We start from the raw sequence: 16209 nt of genomic DNA, 5'->3' as shown, positions 1-16209 counted from the left end.
GAAAAACAAAACTACTCATGTACATGATCTCGAGTGAAATACATATTTCTTTATTAAATAAAAAAAATTAGGGTTCATGCTGTTCGTGAACAGTCTCCTCCCAACTTTTGTTGGAAACTGAATAACCTAAATGCCTTTTTTAAAACGTAAAATTTTTATGTATATGGGTCAACCGTGGACCAACTATTTTATTATATATATGGTTGTATATAAATATACCAAAACAAAAATGCCTTTTTTAAAACGTAAAATTTTAAAAAAATTCAATACAAAAAAAAAGAAGTTGAAGTTTATTTACCGCTATCTCTACTTTGTATATTAAAATAGTTGATAAAAAAAACACAATAATAAAACATAGCGACAACACTTGTATAAACAAGTAGTAGACTACAAGTTTTGGTCTACTATTAAACGAGATCTAGATTATTTATATACAAGTTTTGGTCTACTATTAAACGAGAACTAGAATATTTATTTATATAGAACGGTATATTATTTATAAAGAACAAAATCAGACTAGTGTTAAACAAAAAAAAAAAAATGGCGTGTGTTTTAAAAAGATTAGTACTGGACCAAAGAACATTTGTGCCTACAGAGTTACAACTGTAAGAGGTCTAATGTGATGCATTTTTTCATTTCCAATCAAGCATATCAAGAAGCCACAAAACCTCTTCTTTAGTCTCAGCAACATCACAGAAATCCAACTGAATCCCAAAAACGTCGAGAACCCCATCGTTTATATCCTCAGCATCCATGAAAAGCAAAGAGACCCATGCTCGTATCCCCGAGACAAAAGGGTAATAAGGAGATAAGTCAAGATACTCAAAAGCAAGAGCCCGGTAGGACGAACGGTCGATATACTCAAAGACAGACCGGTTGATTATCCTAGCAACCTTGTCTGAATCATTCCTTCCCACAAGCATAGAGACACTAACCGTCTGGTTTAACGGAACAGTGAATCTTGGCTCAGCGGGAACAACCATTTTGTAATCAGGTTTAGCTAAGTGAGTCCTAAGAACGTTGCTGATTCCTGATGGCAAAGGTTTGATTCCCGTTTCCATCGCAAGACCGGGAATTAAACCGGAGTAAACCGGTTTATCTTCGGACCAAATGTCGACGAAGAACTCCAAGTTCTCGAAGGAGAGCCTTGGAGGAGGGAGGGTGCGGTTTAGCCTCCGTTTGCTAAACGTTTGAAACATCTTGTAGTATGTTCCGGTGGGCGGTTTGGTTCGTTTGCAGACGGAAGGCCATTTCTTGGCGCATTGACATTTCCAGTAAAAATCATCCTTTGCTATGTGTCTCCACTGTTTGCAGACACCCATACAAGCTGCAAGATCTTCTCCTTCAAGCAATGGAAAAACATTCTTCAAGACTTCTTCTGTGAACATCTTTAAACAATGCTGCTCAACGAAACTACACACACACAAAAAAACAGTGACCAATTTGGTTAGTTTAATCAATTATTCAGACAGAAGATCGAACTACTTTGAGACAAATGTGAACATCAGAACAGATCCTGATTGATTACGTAATCAATTTTCATCAACAAAAGATCAGACCAGAATTATCTAATTGGGTATATCAAATCTGCGATTTTCATACAATTATTACAAGTTGAAATCGAAATCAACACCATCTTTTTTTTTTAATTTCAGTATTTTTCGTGAAGACGAGCGAGATCCATATCGTAAGCTTGAAATAGAACATGATCATGGTCAAAAAGAACAAGAATCAGAACGCCCCATGCTTTCAGATTCAGCAATATTCAAGAAAGAAAAAACTAACCTTGCACAAGATCTGGGGAGGTTGAATCTGGATGATCTGGGGAGGTAGATACGACTGAAAATCTTTTCCTGGGAAATTAGGGGGTAACAGAAAGCAAGCAAATGCATCGGTAGATCTGTAGAAACTTAGGAAAATTAATGCGAAACTAAATTAACTAAATGGCCTTAGCCCATTAATCTAGCCCAAGCTCATAAAATAGATTAAAAAAAAAAATTTCTTATCTGAAAAAGTATTTTAATAAAAAGTTAAAACATAAATTATGTTATCTGAAAAAATATTTTAGTAAAAAATTTAAAACATGAATTATATAACTAAATACTAATCAAATAAAATTCTTAATTATATAATTAAAAATAGAATATTGAATTATCCAAAATCTAAAAATATAATTAAGAAAAAGATAATTTCTATATATATATTGTATTGTTATCTAAAAAAGTATTTTAGTAAAAATTTAAAACATAAATTATATAATTAAATACTAATCAAATAATATTTTTTAATTATATAATTTAAAATATAATATTAAGTTATTTTAAGATTTAATTTAGTATAATAAATATAGTGTACAAAAAACTTTTTCAAAAAATTATAAAAATGTTTAAGCCCGCATCAAGGGCAAAATACCTAATTCTATTAAATTAGAAACATAACCATCGGTTTATAGATGTTTAGTAGTCCAACTAATTATTTTCAACAATTTACATCTATAAAAAATACTAACTGCATCTAATTATATATTGTGGATGTAACCACCACTTGAGCATAATAATCGGGATCCACTTTTTCTATTCACATTTAAATATCTTATTTAGGTCGCAACTGGATGTGTGTTTTTTGGAATAGGAATCTTTGGAATGGTTAATTCCTAAAGATTCCAAATTTTTTTTTACCATTTACATTGAATAGAAAATAGATCACATTCCATTGATTCCTGTGGAATAAGTGGAAAAAGAAGGAATGCAGTGATAAAACATTCAGAAGAAAAAAAGAACGTGAATGAGATGGAATGGAAGAAAATTAAGTTAAAAAATATTTTTAATTATGTTTAGATATTATCCAACGTAATTATTGCATTTAAATAGTAGATTTATTAATACTAGAGGCTTGTCCGCGCTTCGCGCGGAAATATTATTAATTTGTTAATGTAAAATTGAGTTTTTTTGTAAGTTGTGTGTCAAACATTTTGGTTACTTTTAAATTATTTGATCTTAATTGTTTAGCTGCGGTTATTGAGCGTGAATGCGTGATGAACATAACCATTATAATGATTGCATTCATCTAATACTTATTTTAAAGCATAATTTCATTTTGCTTTTCTTGTTTTGTCTTATTATGTATTACATTTGATATCATGTATTTATTTTTATGTTACTATTTTTCTTTAAAAAATCAGTGGTCAAATACATGAATTGTTTGATTAAGATGTAATTAGCTCATGTTTAAAAGATAATTTATGTTTTTTTATTTTGTTTTTCAAACTGGTTTTTAAAACCTATTGATAAAATGTTTTTTATGTGGTTGTTCATTTCGTCAAATCTTCTAAGCTTGATGACTAAGAAATTCAGAAATTTTTAAAGATTCACTTATTTTTATTCTTGGTTGACATTATTTGATGAAACATGAGTAATTTCGTGAATAGAGTATAATATTTTATATTATCACAAATCTTCAATATGTTTGTTTTAATTTTCTGTTTTGTGAGTTATATTACTATATTTTCAATTTATATTTACGGGAATATAGATATTTAAAATTTGATTTAGTTTGAAATGCACTACTATTAATAATAGCTATGAAATATAGAATATTATTTTAATAGATTTGATTCAAATATAAGAAAATGAAAAAGTATATATGATTCTATAAATATTAAAAATGTGCTGATCATGGGTCCTATCATTCCTCGGTTGCTGGCGTGGCACAAAAGAAAAAAAAAGTCTTATTTTTGTTTACATTTTCTGCATATAATTTCGTTATTGGTTTATTTATTTTTTTTTTCTGAAATGCTGATGGTGAAAATTTTGTATTATTTGATTAAATTGTAAATAGTTCATGGTTAAGTAAAAATATGTGTATTCTTATGTTGTTATATTTTTTTTTTCAAACTGACTTTTAAGATGATATATAATTCGTTACTGTGGTTGTTCTTCATTTCTTGTCAATATTTTGATTTGCCAAAAAATGGGAATTTGTGCACACTCACTCTTTTTTTTTTTAAGTGTTTCAAAAAAAAGTAAATCTTTTTTTATTTCTCTGGTAACAAAAAATTACATTGTTTAGCAAAAACAGAGGAATAAAACAAAAGTTTATACTATCAGAGTATTAGTGAGCAAATTAAATGTAAATATAATGATCAATTGTGAGGAACAATGATTATCATTCGGTTTAGAATCGGCCACCAATTCTACAAATGAAATATGAACATGCTACACACACTTATACACACATATATATATATATATATATACTTGATTTATGTAGAAGACCCATTAAGTAGGTGTTTGTAACCAACCTTAGGCTACAATAAAATATCAATCACAATATTCTATGCATTAAGTATGCATACTGGAGGCCACATTTTTCTCCATTTGCCTGTCCAATTCGAAATGGATTAGGTTTTTTCGTCAGCATGAATTGAATTTGAAGTGCCTTTATATCGTTTCTAGTAAAATTACACACACTTCTCCCTCCTTCCTTTGCAACAGACATGCTTCCGTTCTGGTTTGCATTCAAAGACAGACGCCGGTTTGGTGTTCCATTGGCTCCTCCGTTGCTAGCTCGTGCCCCCACCGGTTTCTTTGCACTCACCGGTCTCGCAGGGCTTGGCCTGGTGCTGAAGGCAGTGTCTTGCTCCACGTGTGGCTGTTCTTGAACCTTCTTTTGTTCCTGTTTGTTAAGACAAAACATGGGTTTATTGCATGTCATGTTCACTTTATATAGAGTAGAAGTGATGAACTTTACCCTCAGCCTCCGTTTCTCATCTTCTCGTTCTTGCCTAAGCAGTAAGCATACCGTACTCATCTAACATAGCTAGCAGAGGAACACCATCGTAAGCAAAAGACATGTTGTGTTCCTCTTCCCAAGCTCTGGTCTTAGCAACCAATGTGTCCACCATGGCTTTTCCACAAACACAAAAGAAAGACATGTTGTGTTCCTCTTCCCAAGCTCTGGTCTTAGCGACCAATGTGTCCACCATGGCTTTTCCACAAACACAAAAAATCCGTTAGGACAAAAAAAAATCTTCAAGTGTAATCTTTAACTTCTTCTACGCTTACCAGGAATCTTGCTAACCAGAACACGTGCGTTCTCAGCTCTCTTGAGATTCAAATGAGCTCCTCTACTTGCACTGTACCTGTTATGATCATGTTTCACTAAGTAATGAACATTACGGCCAGAGAAAATATAATTATGATTCTAAGCTCAACTAATCTGACAAAAAAAAATTCACTATTCCTCACAAGGTCTATGAGGAGAATAGATATGCAACAAATATAGGAGCCTCACCCCCACATCGTTAAAACAAACCGAGCAAAGACTTACATTACCTCAACCCTTACCAGGAAGCTAGGCTGCAAGAAAAGTGCTCCCAAAATCAACCCCTGGTGTGGAAAAGATAAGAGAAAACCAAATCAGAATTGATGAAACATAAAATCAGTGGAAGCCATCGCAAGAGCAATGGCAAACAATGGCTTCTACGATCAACATGGCAGTTTAATTGAAACTGGCACTATTTTGGTTAATTGAATAACAAACAAAAGCAAGATAGTGGGACATAGTGAACTTGCCGTTTGGTTTCTTTGCTATAGTTTCGACAGAGGAGGTTTTCGGGATTGAATCGAAGCAACTTAAGACAAAGTGGTTTATATGGAAGGAGATAAAGAGAGAGGTGAAACGAACTCATTAAGAGGATACTGAAGAACACCATTGATTGATGGTAGATGAGGTTCAGTAACTGAGATTGGATGAAGAGGAAAGGAGAAGACGAAGTCGAAGGAAAGAGTCGATAGGGTTTCTTTACCTGTGTTGCTGGGCCGCAGAAGGACGAAGTCCAATGAAACAATAATTTTTATTCTCAGACAGAAAATCAATATGACATGGCACTTTGTAAGATTTTTATTGGATGATTTTTTAATCCTATGTGGCATGCTTCTCTATTGAGGATATATCCCTTTTATTATTGTATAGATTTTGAACTTGAAATTTCTGGTAGAATCTTACGATCTGTTAGAGCACCCGCAACGCGGGATGATAACGAATCCTTAGCGCTAATTCTAAGGTAAGTTATGTTATAATACTATTAATTATCGTAATAACTCTAAGGATTGGTCCGTCGCGAAGGATTTTAAGGACTTGATCCTTGTGTACGTGGCAGTGTGTGAGTGGGTCGTGCTCGGTTTGTGTTTGTGTTGGGTCAAAAAAAAATATTCATTCTCGACCGAAGCCGAAAAAAAAAGATCTCGAGGGAAAGGCGACATCTCGGCTATCTCTCTCCATAGGCTTTAGCAAGGTGAATCGAAGCCCTAACTTGTAGATTTCTCGATTTAGATCAGTTTTCATCTTGTTTCCTCTCAATAAATGGGTGGGTTATGGTGTTTCAATCGATTTGGGTTGACTGATGAAATTAGGGTTTCCAAAAGATTTGGGTATAATTCGATTTGGGGATTCTTTGCGTTTGTAGATAGGGTTTCGAAACTATTTTGGTTTCCATCGGAAGCGGATCTTATCTATTTTTGTTATACGGATTAAAAACCCATTGATTTGTCATTTTTGTTCAATCGATCTGTTCTTTGCGTTTGTAGTGTTCTTTGCGTTTGTAGATAGGATTGCGAAACTATTTTGGTTTTGATCGGAAGCAGATCTTATATGTTTTTGTTATACGGTTTCAAAACCCATTGATTTGTCATTTTTGTTCAATCGATCTGTTCTTTCCGTTTGTAGTGTTCTTTGCGTTTGTAGTGGTCAATCGATTTGTTCTTTGCTTCCTTGCTCGATGATTTCGTTGCTCTAAGATGTACTCTTCTCTTTACGTTTTCTAAATCGTTGCTTTCATTGGTTTGATGATGATTATTGTTGTTTAACAATGTTCTTACATCATATCTTTCAGGTTAACGATAATGGGACAAGATTACAGCTACAGCCAGCCATCTTCATCATCAGACTCCCTAGACATAACCTCTCTTCTTCAAGCAGAAGCTCAGATGTACGCCGATGAAGCTGACAGTAGCGACTGCAATGACGAGCCGGTTCACTACCAACCTCAACCAGAGTGTGATGAAGGAATCCCGACGACGTGCTACTGTGGTGCCACACCTGTTATCGGATGCTCTTACACTCCTAAAGATCCATACAGAAGGTACTTTACGTGCCACAATGTTGACGATGGAGACTGCCACGTTTGGAAATGATGGGACGTGGCGATCATGAAGGAGATGAGGGAGTTTCAGACACAACTTAGGCGGCTCAAGGAGCAAGGTGATGAGAGTGACCAGAAGCTGCTTAACCTTGAGAAGACAGTATATGAGCTATCAAAGAAGAAATCACCAGCTAAGCTAATGGTGTGTCTATTAGTTTTAATAGGTTTGGTCCTATTGATTCTGCGTGGTTAGTATCTGTCCTTATGCTTTTTCATTGTCGTTTATGGAAATTGGACAAAACATTTGACTGTTTTATCTATTGTTTTTCCGGAGTAGTTGCAAAGGGTTCAAAGGACTGTGGCGTACATCGCGAGTTTCTGTAATAAGGTACCTCTCTGTTCTTTGAAATTTTAAAAAACAAATAGTAATCTACGTTTGCTTTCTACCTTCCTATCTGAAATAAAACCTAAAACTCATTGAATGAATTGGTGTGAACTGTTAATTTTTTACATGTCGAATTAGATGGGTGTTAAATGAAAGCTATTTACTTTCTACCTCCCTATCTGCTCTGATTTGATTGGCTTTAATGGCTTCTTAGTTAGTACTAGACCGGATTGATAGTACTTAGCGTAGCTAGTATAGTACTTAGTCGAATTACATTGGTGTTAAATGAAACTTATTTACTTTCTATCATCCCAACTGCTCTGATTTGATTGGCTTTAATTGGTTCTTAGTTATAGAAGTCTTACTTAATGCTCTGTGTCGCTAGTAGAATGGCACAAAGCATCCTCTAAACATGGCTCACACGTCTGGCTATGTAGACCTACTACATAGTCAAATTCCAGTTGAGCTTGAGTCACCCGAACCTGTTAGGTTCGGTAGCCAAGTTCCTGATGACTCTGGTGTGAAGGAGAGGAGGAAATGGTCTCCAAAAGAAGATAAAATCCTTATTGGTGCTTGGCTTAACACCAGTAAGGACCCTGTCGTCAGCAACGAGCAGAAAGCTGGTGCTTTCTGGAAGCGGATTGTCCACTACTACAACGCAAGCCCGCAACTGGTTGGTACAATACCGAGAGAGCTTGGTCCTTGCAAGCAGAGGTGGGCTAGGATTAACGAGCAAGTATCCAAGTTTTCTGGATGCTATGATGCGGCTCTGAGGGAGCAGAGAAGTGGTCAAAATGATGATGATGTGATGAAAGCTGCGTTAGATATATTCTTCAATAATAACGAGTACAAGTTCGCACTGGATCACTGCTGGAGGGAGCTGAGGCATGACCAGAAATGGTGCTCTACCAATCTGGCTAAGGACGGAGGAAAGGAAAAGCGCAAACAAGTGTTTGAGGGTGATTGAGAAGAAGACGAAGTGGGAGAAGCAGATGGTAGAACTCTCGGGGTTAAGGCTGCGAAAGCTGGTAATAAGAAGAAGAAGAGTGGTAGAGAAGAGGAGTTGTCAAAGCTACATGGTGTTTTAGAAATGAAAGAAAAACTCTCTAGGCATAAACTCCTAGAGCGTTTACTCGCGAAGAAGGAGCCACTCTCTGAAATGGAAACAAGTCTTAAACTCAAACTAATGTCTGAAATGTTATGATGTATTAACCTTGTTTTTAGGTATTAATCTTGTTTAGAGTACTTGCGACTTTAAAACTATACTAACTGTTGTCTTATTTGTTTTGTCAGGTTCAGCTCATGTTAAGCAAGTCACGGGTTCTTCTTGGTTGTGGGAACTAAAGTCACGGGTGCATTTGGAGGTGTGAAAGTCTTTTGGTCTTTAGTTCATGTCACGGATTCTTCTTATCACGGGTTCATCTTTTTCACATTATGTATTATAAGTAGTAGTCATGGCTCTAGTTGTATTCTCAAGTTGTATTCTCTTCTTCATCAAAACTAGTATCCTCTACATTCCTCAAGTTCTTGTGTTGCTCGGAGACTTTGTAATATTTTGGTACTTTTGTACTCGTAAGAACAAGAAGTTGCTTCTTTTGTGTCTCTTTCTTCTGCTGGTTCACCTGCTCTTCTGTTTAGGTAACACAAACACCTGCTCATCTATTTAATTGCGATTTTAACTTGAGAAATGCCTTTAAATTGAGATATAAACGATTTAATGAGATATAAACTATTTTAACACAAACACCTGCTCAGTTATATAACTTCTGTAGTTAATATATTTTAGACAATAATGTCTTCAATGTTTAAATTAATATAACAATAAGAGTTTAAATTTATATGATTATAAATTTGAAAGTATAAGTTGTAAAATATATAATTGAAAATTTTTATATGGATATTTTTAAAAGGACGAATACCTAAAATGTCATCATCTTCATCCGATGGTGTCGAAGAAAGATTGAACGAAATTTTCGACGAAATCTTCGAAGATACATACGACGACATAGTGGAGGCCCAAACCAGTAAGGACAAGAAACGGGCTTATATAGAACGAAACCGTGAAGCAGGACACGACCGTTTATGGAATGACTACTTTAGCGAAGATCCCACATTCTCGGCACATTTATTCAGGCGCCGTTTCCGCATGAATAAGGAATTATTCTTGCGTATTGTCCATGGCCTCTCGGAGAACATTCCATTCTTTCGAAAAAAAAGAGATGCAACCGGGAGGTCTGGTCTTTCTCCATTACAAAAATGTACGGCAGCTATTCGTCTCCTTGCTTATGGTTGTGCGGCTGACACGGTAGACAAATATCTCCGACTTGGTGAAACCACGGCACTGTCGTGTTTACACCATTTCACTGACGGAATAATAGGATTATTTGGAGAAGAGTATCTACGAAGACCCACACCGGAGGATCTTCAACGACTCCTCGATATTGGAGAGAAACGCGGGTTTCCTGGCATGGTCGGAAGCATTGACTGTATGCATTGGGAGTGGAAGAATTGCCCAACCGCTTGGAAAGGACAGTACGCACGTGGATCAGGAAAACCGACTATTGTCTTAGAGGCTGTGACTTCACACGATCTTTGGATTTGGCACGCTTTTGTTGGTCCTCCGGGTACCTTAAACGATATCAATGTCCTCGATCGGTCTCCTGTTTTTGATGACATTTTAGAAGGTCGGGCCCCGAGGGTAAAGTACGTCGTCAACGAACACACGTATAAGTTGGTGTACTATCTCACAGACGGTATATATCCAAAATGGTCAACATTTATCCAATCTATCACACTCCCTCAAAGTCCTAAACAAGAGTTATTTGCTAAAGTTCAAGAAGCAACCCGAAAAGATGTGGAGCGGGCGTTTGGAGTACTACAATCCCGGTTTGCAATTGTGAGAAACCCGGCTCTTACCATGAACAAAGCAAAGATAGGGAAGATTATGAGAGCATGTATCATACTACACAATATGGTAGTCGAAAATGAACGAGATGGATACATTCATTACGATATATCTGAATTTGAAGAAGGAGACGCCACGAGAAGTTCAGAGGTCAAAACCGAGAGGCCTACAAATCTGAATAATATGTTTCCCAGTCGGAATGATCTTCGTGATAGGCGTATGCATGAACGATTGAAGAATGATTTAATCGAAAATATTTGGAACAAGTTTGGTGATGAAGATTAATAATTAGTGTTTCTTGATTTCTTTATATTTATCATTGTATCTTTTTTTTCATGCAATTAATAAAATTAAAATTTCAATTAAATTGTTTTGTGGGAAATTGTTTTTTATATTTCAGGACGAACCGGGGCAATGTCTTCTTTCTCATTTGACTACTGTTTTTTGGCTGAAGTCACTGCTTCTAATCTAAAAGAAGACAAACTTGTGAGTCAATTTAGTTAGTAAAATAAATAGTTTAATCTATTATGTGTCTTTACATTATTTGTTTGCAGTATCTTCCTATGGGAGCTACGAGTTCTACTGCTTTGCACAAACAATGCAAAGAGACAATACTGGTGAGCAAAGAGGGAAATTCATGGAATGTGAGTTTGCGATTTAGCGAATCAGGCGGCAAGTATTACATCACAAGAGGCTGGAGAAAGTTCTGTCTCGATAACAGATGCGAGATAGGAGACTTATTTGCGTTCAATGTGGTTGGAGATGGGAAAACTACTCCATTGATGTGTGTATGTCCGGAAAGAAAAGAGTGCTCTGAAATACTGAGCAAATACTTGAGCAGAACGAGTGGTGAGTCTTCATTAGGTGGTCATTCATGATCATGTTGTATTTTAATATTCAATCATCTTATAAACTCTTATGTGTAATCTTTATATTTAATCATGTTTTTATTTAGGAATTTTTCTGTTTTTATGTTTAATTATTGTTTTTATTTTTAATTGTTATATTTTTATGTTTAATTATTGTTTTTTTAAGTTTATTTCTAGTATTTTATGTTAAGTTATTCTATTTAATCATTCAATATATAAAAATTATATTTTACTAAACAAAAAGTATATTTTTTTATTCCTAAGGATTTCAACTTCGGGATCACCATTGTACACACATTTTTCACAAGAGTCCTTAACTATTCAAAAAAAAAAAAAAAAAATAATAATAATCTATTCCTAAGGACTCCACAATGGGTATCACCATTGTGGATGCTCTTACAACCTTGAACTAGATAATAACAACTTCTTATTCTTTATTTAAACAATCTTACGTACATTACCAAACCAACAAATCAAGTTTGCTTTCTCTTCTACAAGGTACTATCATCTCCTTTCATCACTGGTATAATTTTTTTTTGAGTTAAATATCGGTGTTTACTATTGATAAGAGTAAAATATTATTTTGGCTACATATGAAAGTTGAGCAGAATCTATTCGTTGGTCAATATTTCTCTTTACGCAGAAACAAGGATGACATTTTAATATATAGATGGTTGACTCATTGTTATATGTTTACTGCAAATCTTTAGTTACTTACGGGAAGAACACTTCAAGTTTCTATTTTTCTTTAGCTATAATGATTTTTACAACGTATAAAACAACATGTTTTTCTTTTTCTTTTTAATAATGACTATTTTTCAGCAGAAATATGATAAATAGAAGCAGCAAATCTGGCAACAAAAGTCGGCTAAATCGCAAAGATAAGTCAAGTGGTGAAACATCAACAACTCGTGAAGGAAATGGAGGTCGACTTAATCGCAAAGACAAATCCATTGATGAAACACCAGCAAATCGTGCAGGAAAAGTAAGTTTTCTTAACATACTTTTAGCTTATTTTTTTTATATTGGGAACTATATATAACATATATTTTTATAATTATTTTAGTATAACTATTGGATCCCAAGAAAAACCGAAATTTTACTCAACTTAGTGAACGTTGAGTTAAAAGCAAAAGACTACGCAATAAGACTGCCAGACAATCCCGCTAAGAAAAGAATAGAAGAAAAATATTTTGAAATGACTGGAGATAAGATTATTTATGAGCCAGAGATGAGAAATAGACTAGACTACATGCGCCGGCTACGACACCATTACAATATGTTAATCAACCGTACCAGTTCGAGTTAATCCTACGACGGAACAAATAGAGATGCCAAGTTCATGGTGGGACGATCGAATTGCTGTAAGTTTCACAAAATGTTCATAAAACATATACTACACGTATTTGTGAAGATGGGTCATAATTTTTACATAAAAATAATTATAGGAGGCTGGAACAACTAATGGAAAATTTATACGAGTGTTGCAAAGCAAACCTCTTCCTTTCAAAGAGCTACTTGATGAAATTTATGGTGAACATGATTTGGATCAAGATGAACTTTATTCACCATTCATGCTCGGTGAACATATCCAGCAAATGCAAACGGAGGAAGCTAGTGACGATGAGACAACAGTGGGAGAAACTGCAGAAGATAGTGGAATCCGAATTCCTTCTGAACCGATTACCCTCCTAGCTTCAGATGATGAATTTCCCACTAGAGAAGAAGCAAATCGATCTCCACCTCGTGCAAACAAGTCAATTTTGCGTGTCCAAAGTACATGTACTAAGCGTACGAATAGAAGAAGAGTTAATTTCGAGACACAAATCCAAAGTGGATTTCAGCGTGTGGAAGAGTCCCGAACAAACTTATTAGATGTTTTACGGTCACGAAACCACCAGAAATCAACTTTTGGAGATGCTTTGGCTCCACTAGAAACATTAGATGTGCTACCAATGGGAAGCTTTTGGTGGGCTGCAAGTGGACTGTTGATGAAAGACGAGGAAATTCGAGATGGCTTTATGAAATTAAGAAATGAAGAAAATAAAATTCGGTTTTTAGAAAGGCTAAGTGGTGTTGATAGATATGGTGATCCATGTCAAATCATCAACTTAAGAGAGACATCTAACACTTCAACGTCTTCTGCCCCAATGGGTCATTCACAAATGGCTGGAATTTCCACTAGCGCTTCACCAAGTATTAGTCAGGGACTAGGAATGTTTGAGTCTGGATTTTCTGGGACTAGTTTTTCATCTTTACTTGGGGTTCTTGGAACTAATTCGTTGGGTTTGAGTTCGGGGTTTTAATCTTCTTTATTTTAATGATTTAAGTTTTGTAATAAAATATTTTCTATTCTTTGCTTTCAGTAAAGATATCAAATTTTGATAATCACCAAACATCCTGTTGAATAGCATTTTAATTATTTATTTATTTATAATATTTTGTTTTGTTTCTATCAGGAGCTTTGCATTGCAGAATTATTTTCGAATGGAATTGAAAATTTGTCTGATGAAGAGCTTACCGAGTTGATATTATTAGAAGAAGATGAGATATTCCATGCTTACATCAATCCTGCAATGGACTATTACTGTAAATTTTTCTACAAGGAACCAATGAGTCAAGAAAAGGGTAAAGGATGGTGTATGATCCGAAATCAGATTTATGAGAATGAAGGTTCATGTCGAAGGCTAGTGAGAATGAGTCGAGAGGGATTTTCACGTCTGTGTGAGCTACTTAAAGGAAAGTATGGTTTACAAGACACTCATAGTGTATGCGTTGATGAGAGCGTTGCAATCTTCCTTGTCCTTTGTGGGCAAAATGATACGCAATATGATCTTGGTTTAAGATTTGGACACGCGCAAGAGACAATAGGATGAAAGTTTCATGAAGTACTTGGGGCAATGGAACGAATGGCTGTAGACTATATGCAACCACGAACAGTTCAAGAAATGGAAGCTACATCTAAGCGTTTAGAAGGAGATGGTCGATACTGGCCTTTTTTTCAGTGGCTTTGTAGGAGCACTAGATGGAACACATGTACCAGTTACAGCCTTAATCAAACAAAAACTAAAATTAAATAAAGAAGAGAAAAGTGCATAATATATAGCATTAAAATTAAATATTGATGTGTTGTTGGTAAACTTATTACCTCATGCTTACTAGTCTAGACTTTTTTTATTCGGTACACATAATTTTTTAGTTTATGAAAAAAACTGAGTAATGCTTATTGGGATGCTATCCTCAAATTTCTAAGATATCTAAAAGGTACGCCAAGTTAAAGACTTCATTCTCACAAGGCATTGTGATTGGGAAGCTTTTCCCCTCACACGTCATTCCTTAACTGGAGACGTGTTTTTTTCTTGGCGACTCTCCTATTTTATGGAAGGGACAAAAAATGTTATTTGTTTTCTGTTAAAGCAAAACATCATTCGATATATTAAGATATAAAAAAAGTAAATTGGCTTAACACTCTTCTTCACTTCTTCGGTGTTGTGAAACATGGTCTGATAGCCTTCGCAAATCGAGAATGCGCATTGCCAATAATCATACTTTCCACGAATGGACGAAATACATATTAAACTCGATTGTCACCAAATTTGTGACTATTTTAGTTTGTTTCATAAAACCACAATTTATTCGCATTACCGAAAAACTGATATTTTATTAAATCGTTTTTATGGCTAAAATTTGAATATATTATTAAATCTTCAGAAAATATTATGGTGATTATACAATTATGGCCACCGTAATAACTTGATTTGCAAAGTATGTCTTAATCTAGAGAAAGCTCATTTAATATGAAGACTAGATTTTGATCCGCGCTTTCAAAGCGCGGGTTTATTTTTATTTTTCAATTGATAAATATTTAGTAAATATTATATTTTTATATATTTGTGTTTTATTTTATAAAAGACTTAAAATTTTTATCTTTATTTATCGTATTTTATTTTAAATGACTATTTATGTTTAAAAAATTAAACTTTATTTCTTTCACTAATTAAGTTGGTATAACTCTGATAAATTAATTTTATTATGTGGTTAATATTTTAATAAAAAATTATATATTTTTAATAAAGATTTATACTTTTCAATGAAAAAAAATTTAATTTTTTTTATGAATGCTTAAATTATATTAAAAAACAAAAAAATATAATAATTAATAATAGTTGAAAAAAATTATTTGAATTTAGACTCAATGGCCCAAAGAAAAAAAAATGTAAGAATTAGATCTGATTTCTTAATCGGCCCAAATGGTCCAAGAGAGATCTGATGTGGGCTGGATCTGAAATAAATGACCCAATATAGATGTGTTGTTAATATTACTTGATTGACTTTAATGAAATATGTAAAGTTAGTAAAGAAAATGACAGACTAAGATAAAAAGGACAATAGCATCATGCTTTAATAGTATAGATAGAAATTATCAATTGTGTAATTAAATTTAGAATTCAAGCACAGTGGTGATAATGATGTATTTATTTGTTTGGAGCTTGACAATCGTTTTGAATAAAACCAATTGATAAACAATAAAAGAGGACAAAATAGTGAAGCATGGGAGACAAGAGCAAGAAGGTCAGAGTGTGGGATCAATATTAGTCACTATTCACTGACGCAACAGCTTACCCCTTGTGTTTAGTCTTAGGGTACCTCATTTCCCCACCAAAACCTCAATATTTATATTCCTACTTCATGATATTTTCTTAAATAAAATATAAGGAATAAAGTGAAAGTATATAAGAGGGAAGGCCAGAAAATTACGGCACATGGGATGTTGATATTATCAAAAATAAATGGATACTTTGTTTTTTTTTTGAGGACATGCATTCTATACTTTGTTTGTTTTATCAACAAAACTTCATCAATAATAATGTAATCCTAGGTGATAATTCTCATCCTGTACAAAATGATG

General features: G+C 34.2%; 3 protein-coding genes across 3 annotated transcripts; 2 read left to right on the top strand and 1 right to left on the bottom strand.

The window, feature by feature from the left end:
• Positions 1-530: 530 nt before the first annotated feature.
• LOC103863826 (F-box protein At5g39250) lies at positions 531-2079 on the bottom strand. The gene is made up of 2 exons (XM_009141578.3): positions 1786-2079; positions 531-1413 (listed from the first exon to the last, which is right to left on the bottom strand). The coding sequence occupies exons 1-2, from the start codon at positions 1890-1892 to the stop codon at positions 633-635; spliced, it is 888 nt and encodes a 295-aa protein (XP_009139826.2). The 5' UTR covers positions 1893-2079; the 3' UTR covers positions 531-632.
• A 116-nt stretch (positions 2080-2195) lies between these two features.
• LOC103863883 (putative nuclease HARBI1) lies at positions 2196-12284 on the top strand. The gene is made up of 2 exons (XM_033290242.1): positions 2196-2894; positions 5974-12284. The coding sequence occupies exon 2, from the start codon at positions 9451-9453 to the stop codon at positions 10714-10716; it is 1266 nt and encodes a 421-aa protein (XP_033146133.1). The 5' UTR covers positions 2196-2894; positions 5974-9450; the 3' UTR covers positions 10717-12284.
• Positions 7939-8896, top strand: LOC103863884 (glutathione S-transferase T3-like). Its single transcript, XM_009141644.2, has 2 exons — positions 7939-8485; positions 8820-8896. The coding sequence occupies exons 1-2, from the start codon at positions 7939-7941 to the stop codon at positions 8894-8896; spliced, it is 624 nt and encodes a 207-aa protein (XP_009139892.2).
• Positions 12285-16209: the final 3925 nt, after the last annotated feature.

The sequence above is a fragment of the Brassica rapa genome, chromosome A04, assembly GCF_000309985.2.
Source record: "Brassica rapa cultivar Chiifu-401-42 chromosome A04, CAAS_Brap_v3.01, whole genome shotgun sequence".
NCBI lineage: Eukaryota > Viridiplantae > Streptophyta > Magnoliopsida > Brassicales > Brassicaceae > Brassica > Brassica rapa.
The sequence above is the reverse complement of the archived record's forward strand: the minus strand, read 5'-3'. Positions and strand labels throughout refer to the sequence as shown.

Coding starts and splice junctions, on each gene's coding strand:
- LOC103863883 (XM_033290242.1), top strand. CDS start 9,451: ATGTCATCATCTTCATCCGATGGTGTCGAAGAAAGATTGAACGAAATT.
- LOC103863826 (XM_009141578.3), bottom strand. CDS start 1,892: ATGCATTTGCTTGCTTTCTGTTACCCCCTAATTTCCCAGGAAAAGATT. Junction 1,414..1,785: donor CTCCCCAGATCTTGTGCAAG/GTTAGTTTTTTC, acceptor GTGTGTGTGTAG/TTTCGTTGAGCAGCATTGTT.
- LOC103863884 (XM_009141644.2), top strand. CDS start 7,939: ATGGCTCACACGTCTGGCTATGTAGACCTACTACATAGTCAAATTCCA. Junction 8,486..8,819: donor GCGCAAACAAGTGTTTGAGG/GTGATTGAGAAG, acceptor TTGTTTTGTCAG/GTTCAGCTCATGTTAAGCAA.